The 12,242-nt window shown below is 38.5% G+C and overlaps 1 protein-coding gene across 2 annotated transcripts in view; it reads right to left on the bottom strand.

The window, feature by feature from the left end:
• Positions 1–12,242, bottom strand: part of unc5ca (unc-5 netrin receptor Ca) — a 185,852-nt gene that overhangs the window by 87,399 nt on the left and 86,211 nt on the right. For both annotated transcript variants that reach the window (XM_085294557.1, XM_085294558.1), the window contains exon 2: positions 11,236–11,472. In XM_085294557.1, the coding sequence (XP_085150683.1) occupies positions 11,236–11,472 (237 nt within the window). The remainder of the gene's footprint in view (positions 1–11,235; positions 11,473–12,242) is intronic.

Here is a 12,242-nt window from a genome sequence, read left to right as displayed (position 1 = left end):
CACAAGTTTTTACCGGTGACATTCTGCATGAAAACGGATTTTCAAGGTTTATAGTACATCACATGGATATATAAGATAAAGACAGACGTCACTAGGTCCAGAGTTGTGCTGTTGAGACAGCCCTGGTTGTTTCCAGTGTTTGACAATGCAAAACTCACAAAGCAAGAGTTGCTGGGCAAAATCTGACGGAACTACCTGAGGCTTAAAAAGTCCCAGATCACTCAGTGCCTTACTTTGTTTCAATACTGTGCTCAAAGAATTCACATCAATCTGTTATGAGGAGACAAGCATGGGATTCTGGGTCTCTGTAGCATGACAGAACATCACATCAACAAAACCACTGCTGTCAGCTGAGGGAGGTGAAGGGAAAGAAGTAGATGAAAAATGGAAGAAAAGCATCAAGACAAGTGGATACTGTCACAAACATTTCTATCAATCACAAAACTGCACAAACCCCAAAATATTTCTGTTAGTCGTATAGCGTCGATTCATATAACTAAGTTTACTTGTCACCCGGGGAATGGAAGTACAATACTGCATGAATGTGTTTTGTCACTCCAGAACTTCTTTTTTCTTAATGGAGACATGACACATGCAAATAATTTCATCTCTGCTTGCTGCACTTAGGATGTAATGCTTAAAGTCCAGCTTAGACATATTGTATGTATTAGTTTCGCAAAAAACTCATACCCCCGCCCACCTCAAAAAAGTCCATAATAAAGAAGATCTGGAAAACAGCATAACACACTCATCATCACCGAGGTCATAACTCTTCGTTTTGTCTCTATGATTGGGCTTTTCCTTAAGCTTGTGATCTGTAGAAATCCACTGCTAAAAGTGTAAAATGAATATCCATCTATACCCCAGCTGTCATTAGATGAGACAGGCCAAAGCCTGGACAGGTCACCAGTTTGTTGCAGGGCTAACACAGAGGGACAGACAATCATTCATTTACACCTAAAGCCAATTGAGAACCACCAGTTAATCTAACGTAATTATCACTGAACTGGGAAAAGGCCAGAGAACCCATAGAGCAACTACAGGCGTCAAGGGCTGGTGTCCTGCAGGTTTTAGATGTGTCCTTGATCCAACCCAGCTTATTTAAATGGCTAAATTACCTCCTCAACTTGTCTTGAAGTTCTCCAGAGGCCTGGGAATGAAATAGTGATCTAAAACCTGCAGGACACCAGCCCTTGAGGCCTGGACTTGGACACCCCTGCCATTGAGTATGGAAACTGAAGAGAAAGGTACCAGCTAGCTGGTGGATTCAAACCGAGAACCCTCTTGCTTTAACTTTGTGTCATAGTGCCACATTTATGACCAATATCCTCATTCTCTTTTTCTGTTCAATAACACTGAGTGCAATTCTTTTTTTCTGACAGCATTGTATTTTATTCTGTTGTACATAATATTTTATTTAACTGTATTCTATTGTGTACAGTATCTCATTCTTATTCTCTTATCCTATTCCAGTGTTTTTTTCTTAATCTGTGTAACTTTGTAACTAATTTGTAATTGCTGTAACCTCACTGTCCACTTTCTGCTGTAACAAAACAAATTTCCCACGTGTGGGCCTAATAAAGGTTACCTTATCTTATACACAGTGTTGGGGAGTAACGGAATACATGTACCGCCGTTACGTATTTAAAATACAAAATATGAGTAACTGTATTCCGTTACAGTTACCGCTTAAACAGGTGGTATTCAGAATACAGTTACTTTGTTGAAATAAATGGATTACACATGCGGTACTTTCCTGTTTCATATAGTCGCGGGTCAGGACTGTTTGGGTTTTGTTTGACAGCTACGTTCTGTTGTTCCAGGCGGCAGCGTTACGGTTGCCATGGTTACAGGGCGACGCTCTCTCTCTCTCTCTGGGACTGTGTGTTTCCTGGGTGAGAGAGCGCCTTTTCGTTGTTGTTGTTGTGCTAAGCTAACAGGCAGAATGCTACAAGCATAGCTCTAAAGAATGTAGCATCATGGGCAGTGTAGTCCGTGCTGCAGGGAGAATGGACTGCCATACACGTTATGGGTCTGTGAGCGCGAGGAGGGAGAAAAAGGGGAGTGGAAAGGTAGGAGTTGTCATCGAGGAAAAACGGGAGCTGGAAGCATGTAAATATAATAATAACCACTTCAGCCAAGAAGAGAGCCTGACGAGCCCAGTTGTAAGTAAGCTATTAGGACTCGACTGTACACCGTGTTCGTGTTTTCCTCCGAAAACAATAAGTTCCGTTGGAGCAGCCTTTCAACGCCTCTCTCTGTCTCTCGCAAGAAAAGTTGACCCACACAACAAAGTAAAGCTATTTTTCGGCTACGAGCCAACAGGGACCCCGCCGTATTAGTCAGAGGTCCCTTTACTACAGTTCGGAGTCGCGGACCTTCAGTAATAGTAATAAATCACACAGCAATAGTACATTCACGTTGTTGTAAAAAGCACGATAATATATTAAGTAATCCAAAGTATTCAGAATACGTTACTGTCATTGAGTAACGTAACGGAATACGTTACAGAATACATTTTGGGGCATGTATTCTGTATTCTGTAATGGAATACATTTTAAAAGTAACCTTCCCAACACTGCTTATTATAGAACTAAAACAATAAATAAATAAATGTTTACATAGTACAACGGAAACATAAAACTGGCTGATTTTACTGTTATTTGAAAAATGTATAATCACAACACCCACACTTGTTTTTAAAGTTTGGCCAGGGGAATGTTTGCCATGTCATCTCGCAATATGTTTTGCTTGCCCTTGCAGTAGGATTTAGATGATTTCAGATCCATAGGAACACATTGTGCTCTGTTCTTTTTCCAGCTAGTCAGCCCAATATTAAAGTCTGCAGTATTCCTATGATAAATGTACTACCAGCATACAAAGGTCAGCTTCATAATCACTACTGCACACATGTGCACACACACACACACACGCACGCACGCACGCACGCACGCACGCACGCACGCACGCACGCACGCACACACACACACACTTGATGGCTGCATGTGGTCACTGTTACACCCAATAAAATATACCACAGCCCTAATCATAATAAAATAACAGCAATGGCTAAAACCACAATAAGTAAAAGGGCTGATGAACCACCTCCTCTGGCTTCTTTTACTAAATTTAAGACGAGGGTAAACTCACTTTTACTGCACTCATGGCCAGCAGTGGTCCAATATAATACATGAGTATTATAATTCAGCTCCCTTCAAACCTTTCTCCATGTGTAAGATGAAATGCAAACAATATATGGAGGTAATGTAAAATGTTGACGTAGTCCTCAAAAATATTATTGCTGTGCTCTTGGCATTATGGCAATTAATTTCACTTAAAGTTTTTAGAAATTGTGTTTTTAAAATTGTAAAAATACCCATACAATCAAACAAATGGTTAATTTTAAAACCTGTTTTTGATATTGCATTGGAAATAAACTACCTCACTTGTCTTTTATGTGCCAAAAATGTATATACCTGTTAAACACATTTCTTTCTATATCCTATATCCAGTTTCACTTTGTTCCATTAACCTGTGTCTCTCGGTGTCCCGCTGTGTTTCAACAACAAAGCTAAAGCGAATGCAGAAGAAAACTGTACCAATTAGGATTAAATGAACAGAAGCTCAAAAAAGTCTAGATGGATATAAAAATCTGGAATAAAGATGGCAAACATAAAACAAAGACGGGGTATTTTGAGGTCAAAAGGTATACAACATGAAAGAGATGGTGGAAAAAGGGGCAAAGCACTCAAATTGTTTATGGTGTGATCAGTGACAGGTCAACCAGATGGTTCTTTAGGGATAGCGGGGGGGGGGAGCTGCAGAAAAAGTCAACACTCACTATTATTATTTCATCAGTTCCACATAGAGAGACATCTGAAGAAGTCAGACAGAGTCCCTGATTTTGCAAATATTTGCCCCGTTTTGTGAGAGCAGCTCACTGAGTGGTGCGCATAGATCAAGGTGAGTTGTCAGGAAAGTGACCCAACACTCTGATCGACACTGTGCAGCCGCGGCAAGTGAAACAAAAGTTCCCCAAAGGGACTGAGATATTGCAGCTTCAACAAAAACACTTTATGTTTGCTGCTGCCTAACCATAGTCTGTACTTTCAAAACCTGCTGTTTGACCAATGTTGGAAAGAAGAATATTTGATGCTAAAGCTAATTATGGTTAAAAGTCTATTTTATCTACAGATGATTAAGGAACATGGAATAATTTATCATATTATAGCGTACAAATAGAACCTAGGTAGAACAAACATTGCATGATTGAGTCTAAATCTTTAGTGTCATCTCACAGTTGGGGTTACTCAAACCTGATTTAGACATCTGTGGTAAATCTTTGCAGCACCTAGGATGAAACTCAATGGGTATAGCAACATCATACCTTGTCGTCACATACTGGCGGTTTTTTTTGTGGTGACAGATGGCAGAAATAAATAAAGCGCTAGGACTTTTTTTACCTTGCCGTTTCCACTTCTTTGTACATTTCCTCAGATCTATTCCAATAGTTTCAGCAATGTCCCTCCTTATATTGATGTTATGATTATTATCCCTAATATGGAGATGGTGATTGTTATTCTCTGACAAATCAAAATCCGTAGCAAAAGAGTAGCCAAGAAACGCACAGGAAGTTGTCCCAACGACAATGCTGAAATACCAGTTTTATGATTGATGTCTCCGACATTAGTTCAACTTTCATTTCGAATTACAATAACTTCTAACCAGAACTAGATATCATCATAAAAAATAAAAAAAACTGAGCAGATATAAATGTTTGTGTGGCCAGCATTTGTCGCAAATTAGCTCTTTTCAAGAAGGTTGTTCTACATAAGACATTATGCAAAATAGATTATGCCTTATGTAGAACACATATTATATATTATGCTAATAATTTAATGTATTAGATCATTATTATTTATGCATTAAAAACCAAAATTGCACAGTTTAAATGCTGAGGGCTAGGTTAAATGTTACGTTTTTAAATAAGCATTACGATGAAGGGGGGGTTTAAAAGATGAAGACGGAAGAGCCAAAGGGGGTATTTAAAGTGAGATCACAACAGGCTGTGAAGCATGGTGAGAAAGGAAGAGAACAAGGCCTGACAGAGTTCTTTGGAGGGAAAAATCATGGAGGACACTGACAGAACAGAATCAGCGGTCTGTAACCAACTGAACACTCAAAATGTGTAGACCGCGTGCATGTACGCATACATGCAAGTGCATGGGTATACTCGCTCAAAGGTTTCCACTGTGATAGTGACTGATTACAATGTATGTGTCTGTGCATGCTTGTCTGCATGTAAATGTTGCTGAGTGTGCACATTTGAGTCCTTTAGCAGTTCCAGAGTTCCACAGAGGCAATGAACCAAAAGAAAACCTAAAGGGAACTATACCAAAAACACTCAGATAAGCATTATCAATCACACATTTTCTCTCTCTCTTGTGACAGACAGACAGACGCACAGATAGACACAGGTATGTACCTTTTCTGTATTCAAGAAGGAGAGATATTGTACATTTGCAGACATTGTAGCAACATTTAAAAAAAGAACTAAACAAATGGCCACAGAGAAAAATGGGAGTGAAGCCAGAAAGAGGGCAAAAAAGACAGAGGAAAGGAGAAACATTAGGAGAAACAGAAAGAGGGAGAGACAAAGACGAGAAAAAAATCAATACAAGTGAGATGGCAGCAATGGAGGGAAAGAGGTCACAAATCACCAGAGCCAATACTTTGTGTGCCAATAATGTATGTGTGCGTGTTTGTGCATGTGTAGATGTGGAGTCACGGGTCATTGCTACCAGACTAATAACCACTCACACTTTGGCTAATGGAGACAAAGTAAGTAACCTGGTACACAACATGTCATTAGCACACTTCAAGGCTAATGGAGATATACTGTGGTTGTACGCATATGGCTTAAGCAAACACTGGAGAAATGCCCTTCGCAATAACGGGTAACTTTTTGTTTCTTTTATGTGCGGCTTTGACTGAAAGCCCAACAGTATCAAGTTAGCTAGCTTTATATATATATAAATAAATAATTTTCTGCATAATTGCAACTTATCCAGAAAGTAAAGTTTACAACACCTTCTAAGGACTTTTTATTGAAATTTAAAAAATATACAGATTTCACCTTGGGAAATGTATGCAAGCCCATGCAACAGACAGCGTCTCTATAGGACACACAAATCCCTTTGGGGTTGCATCAGGAAGGGCATCTAGCATCAAAACTCTGCCAAGTCAAACACGTGAAGCTACCCACTGTGGCAACCCCTGGTGAATAAGGGAGCTGGCGACAGTAGCTTCTGCACTGACAGAAGACACTGTGGAAGCAGGCAGTCCATTGTAAAATCAGTGCATCACTAAGCATGCATTCATATTTTACTTATCTTTTAAAACTTTGTTATATAAAAAAAAGCTTGATTTCTATTACTGAGCTTTATGTAATCACAAAAATTGCAATAAACATACTTTTTTAAAAAATTCAACATTGCTCCATTATTCAGTCCTCAATATTTAATCTTTCAAGACAGTAAATCATCACTGATTACCCTTTTGTTTTGTTTTTTCTCTGATTTTCCACACTTAATGTCTGCATTTCTGTTACTCTACTTATACGAGCAGTAAAATGAAACAGGGCACACAGAGCTTTTTAACACAACTTTTGGTTGTTTTACATTTGCTGTGTTTGTTTATCTATTTCATTCTATCCCCAGAATCAAATTTCTCTGTGTTTCAACACTTAAGCTGACTTTACATTTTCTGCTAAAATATGAGAAGACAGGCAGAGAGAGGTGGACAGGAGGCACAACAGGATCCATATCGTCTTTCTCCTCGGTGTGACTCCCTGATAGCTGTTGGCCTTTTCAGTCCTCTTAAAGATACCCTCCATCAACATCTCTCCTTCAGCCCCTACTTCTCTCCCCTGTTTCCTCAAGCTCAGGTTTTTATCTGACTTTGCTCACTCCAGTTTCAGGCAGTGGAAATTAGAGTAGAGCACAAAACAGCATGAGGCAGAGAGAAAGGAAAAGAAAAGAAAGGAGAACGGCAAGTAAGGAGATGGGACAGTGGGGAAGAGAGGGAGAAAGAAAACAGATAATAAAAGCAGTATGGGGGTCAAAGCTTCTAGCTGTGCTGCTGAAACAGCAGGAAACAAAGAGAAGTAAACAGCTTACAGAGTATAGGTTTTACCAAAGACAAACAGATAAACAGTGCACACACAGTAAATTCAAAGACCCTACAATAGATTTCTAAGCGATTAACTAAAACTGTGTACTATAATACTGTATCTATCTATACAGATATATACATATATCTAGCATTTGTAATTAGTTTTCTAATTTCATTGCCTATATTTTCAAAGTGAACTAAAAGCTTTGTCTGACACCAAAAAAGGCGTTCTCTCATCATTTCGACTGTGTTGTTTGCACTTTTCATCTGTTTATTTAGAGCAGAGAAATTATTGCCCATTATTGTAATCAAATTGCTGTTATCAAACAACAACAACAACAACAATGACTTAACGCAATCTTCGATATCACCAGCTCTATTTAATTATTCAGTTGCCATATTTTGTATGTGTATACTGATTATTGTGTGCTTGAGATGAAATTTCCTAGAGCAGCAAATTATGCAAACTAAAACACATCTTGAGCAGTTCCAAAATCCAAAACTTCCAAAACTTAATCCATGTTTGACCAAGACCCGAGGATTACTCTTTTCTATTTATATAACACCAAATCATAATAACAGATTCCTCGAAGCACTTGATATTGTAAGGTAAAGGCCCTACAATAATACAAAGAAAACCCCAACAACCACATGAACACCTATGAGCAAGCACTTTGGTGACAGTGGGAAGGAAAAACTCGCTTTTAACAGAAAGAAACCTCTGACAGAGACAGGCTGAGGGAGGGGCGGCCATCTGGTCGACAGGTTGGATGTGAGGGGAGGAAGAGAGGACAATTTCAACAGACAGGACAGACAGTAGAACTCGGAAATATGATATTTGATATTAATATATAAAATGAGCTTTATACACAATTACAAATCTACTGTAGAAACATAATAAAAAGAACTTGATGTATGTGGGGGGGTTATCTTAGACTGGGTGATCGAAATTATGTTAATAACTAAGTGTCAATTACTAGACAAGAGGACAGTTTAAAGCCATGGTTCATTAATTAAACAGAAAAATCCTCTCAGTAACATATAACTCAAAACACAGCAGCTAGCAAACAGCTGATGGAAGACTAATAAATGACTAGCAGCTGCACATGAATTGAGTACTGAGCACTGAGAGACAGAGGAGGAAAGAAAGATGGAAGATCTGAGGGCAAGACTGTGAGCATAAACTCATGAATAAACAAAACTGATGACAGCACGCCAACTTACCATCTTATTAACAGTTTTGTTTTGTGTTTGTGCTCTCAGCAAAAAAGTTAGTACTCAAATATTAGAAAGCAGTAAGACAGATGAAAAGGGAAAACATTTTTTTAAAGTATGTTTAAGAAATCAAATACAAGCAACACAATGGGGATATGATGCTATAGTTGAAGAGAAATTACTACTATTTTAATTTACCTTCTATGAAAATAGTATTTAACACTATATGCATACGAACCTTTGTTTCTGTGTCTGATTTGGTTAAGAACTGAAGCAGACACCAACTAGAACATCAAAGAAAGAACGTATACATACAGCACAATTTCTGCTTCCGGGATGTTCTTTGCAACAAAATATATTTATTTATTAGGGGTGCAACGATACTCGTATCGATATTGAACCGTTCGATACAGTGCTTTCGGTTCGGTACGCATATGTATCGAACAATACAAAATTTTTAATTTATTTTATCAACTTTCCTTCTGACGATGCTGTCTGTGTGGAGCGCTCAGTGGATCTGCGCTCGACAGTGCAGCTTAGGCGGAGTAGTCGAACGCAGATCCACTGAGCGCAGGGCAAGCTAGCGAGACAGAAGTTAAGCTCTCGTTGCAACATGGCAAATTGAACCTCCCCCACCCTCATTCAGATCTGGCGTTTGGAATTATTTTGGTTTTCATGTGACGTATGACCCTGAAGGTAAGCACGTCATGGACTAAAGTAAAACAGTGTGTCGGATGTGCCATGCAATGCTCAGTTACATTGGTGGGAACTAGTGCGTTAGCGCAGTTAGCTCGTTAACGTGTTGGCCGTCTAGCCCCATGCACGGGGCGATCCGCGGTAGCTCGTTAACGGAGATTTGCCGTGTTGTGGCGTTAACGTCATTTCAGATTAACGCTGACAGCACTAGTGGGAACACAACGAATATGACTGCACATTTATGCCGACATCATCCTAGTGCAAAGACAAGTGGAAGCAGACAAAAGCAACAAGCATGCATGCTACAAACTTTACCCGAGTCATTTAGACAGCCGTTAGCACATTGTTCGCCTTATGGGGACCTGATATGTTTAATATGCTGCTGAGAATACAGCCCAGAAGAAGGGTATAGTATAGCTTTTATTTTGGAAAGAGACATTTCTCTGTAATAAACTCTCTTTTCCAAAGATGAGTGATTTCTTGATCAGATAGATTTTTTTTTATTATTACTTTGTTGTTTCAGCGACATTAAATTTAAAAACTGTACTTTTTAGTTAAAATATATATTTATAATTTTAATAAATGACAAATTAAAAAAACATGAACATTTGTTTGTATCGAAAAAATATCGAACCGTGACACCAAAGTATCAAACCGAACCGTGAATTTTGTGTATTGTTGCACCCCTAATATATATATATATATATATATATATATATATATATAGGGAGAGAGAGATATGCATAAGCCAAAATAACAATTCTGATTTATGCTGCTGGTTGTTGACCCAATTGTTTTTTCCAGCCAAGCATGTGTTTCAGTTTTGCTTGCTCTGGGGACCGAAGCTTATTATCAAGCAGGTGGAAACCCATAAGCTGAGCTCACGTCAACCTTAAGTCTAAGAAACCAGGTTGTGTATATCTTTGTATTCCTGCCAAAGCAACAGCATGATTCATCATTACCTAGCCTGCAGAGTAATACCATGTGCTGTCAAGCGACAAGTGTGGAACTTTGGCTGCGATCCAGTACATCGTTGTGGATCCCATTAAACTGTCCTCTGAACATCGCAGTACAGCACTGGCAGTGGGACAGCTGTGTACACACATCTGACATGTGACCTACCTTTCTGGACAAATAAAACATCTGAATAATGGATTTAACCTGTGAGCTTCCAGTGTACCAGTGAGACAAAAAATTTGGACACATCACAAAGAGCAAAATATCAACAGGGCCAGACACTGACAAATGCCCAGATAAATCAAAAGGGAAAGGGGGACTTAATTGACTATGCAGTGTAGGCATGTTAAAAGCCCATTTTAATGGTCTGATTTTAAATAACATGTAATACAAACAACCTCTGTATGATGTATGGCAAGTAACATCTGTGTCAAATATATGTGTAAATGATAAATACACCTCTTGTTCAAAGCTGCATGCTTACAGCTCATTTTCTGTTTTCACAGTGTTTAAAAATTATTATTATTTTGTTTTGGTATCAGTAAATGAATTAATTTAAATACATTACATTTTTGTCACCTGTCATTATAAGGATAGTCATGACCCCCAAAACTGAATCACTGAATCAAAAGACATGTCATTTGCCCCATATTTTGAAGGATACTGTTTATAACTATAATCATGAACTACACTTTCACACACTTACAATTAAATAAAAAAACAAAAAACAAAACAAAACATAGAGATCACAATTAATTGAAGATGAGTTTTTCTATGAATAGAGTGGCAGAAAAATTGTAACTATGTATTCTATGAAGTCTATGTTGTGGTTACAGGACTAAGATGGACAGATTCTACACTTATAATGCCTTGCCTACCTTAGTCACTACAAGCCAGTTAGAAACAGATTTTGCAAAATCGTACACATACACCAGAAAGCTCCTCCACCAATACATAATTCTTAGATTTTAATGAGTTAAGTCTAAATATGTTGAGCATTTTTGCTATTTTCTAGTTTGTTTGTTTTTTAAAAAGCAATTTATGTTCCAGCTGTTTCGACGTAAAAGTACAGTTGGGTTTTGTTTTTTCATCCAAAAAAATCTCTCTCAAAAAGTTTGACAGTTGCCTTACAGCCACTTTCTGCTAAAGTCCAAGTAAATCTCTATTTAGATGTGTGTGCTAGCTTTTGCTTACCTGAGTTTTCGTCAACCCTTTCCTCCACAGTGTGGTCTTTCTGATGGACCCACTCGCTGTTGCACTTGAAGTAAATCTGTGTGGCAGGCGTTGCTTTGCAGTAGAGATTGACGGGCTTATTCTTGACAATGTAGCCTTCCTCAGGTTCAAACAGGAAGTGAGGTAAGGGTTCCGGTGGGTCAGAAGGGAAGGTTTCTGGGAGCTCACTCAGACTCAGGAAATCTTCGTCATCTCTCACTGCAAAGAGAAGGAAAATTTAAGTGTTCAAATGTTTTTCCCCTGTTCATTAGTCTGTTTTAAGAGAGAAGCCGGAACTGTGAATCTTGTATTCATTCAATTGCTTTGATTTCATCAGTAATATCTGTTTTATCCAAACTACTATGCTTTCCCCCCCTCATCATTATACAGTACACCTGCTTATGGAGTCCAGTTATAGCACTCTGTTAGCCATTAGAGCCATAAGAAAAAGACGTTCTTGGCTTTGTATGTGTCTTAACTTTATAAGTTAATAAAATTAAGACTGTACAATGAAGGAAAACTGATTGAAAGAGGGCAAAAAGAGTAAAGCTCCTGAACAAGCATACAACAAAAACTTGGGAGCTAGTCACTGGAGCTATCCTTTATGAGATTACTCACAGCAGTAAGCCAAGCAGACAAAGTACACTGATTTAGCCTGAATTTAGCAACAAATTGGTTGCCAGTTGACAAGACTAATCAGGGGCTTTTGTTCATTTTCAGTGGGAGCACATACAAGTTCTGGATTTGGAGAAATACCCATGAAGATTTGCAGTGTGAGTTGCTGTCAGAAAAAAAAACCTGCAGTATTTGTCCATCTTAAATCACAAACTAATCAAATATACATTTACATGCCTGTAACTTACAGCACTACCTCTCTCATGCAGAGTCAAAGCTGTACAGGTAGGGTCAACACCAGGGTTTAAAATGCATGGAATAATCTGGAGCAGCATACTGGCATCTCCAATTTACAGAAACCAAATCATATTCAG

Source organism: Mchenga conophoros, linkage group LG12 (assembly GCF_057382185.1).
Source record: "Mchenga conophoros isolate Kocher_MC1m ecotype Shallow Benthic linkage group LG12, M_conophoros_male_GT1.1, whole genome shotgun sequence".
NCBI classification, from domain to species: Eukaryota; Metazoa; Chordata; class Actinopteri; order Cichliformes; family Cichlidae; genus Mchenga; species Mchenga conophoros.
This window is presented reverse-complemented; position numbering and strand designations above follow the sequence as displayed.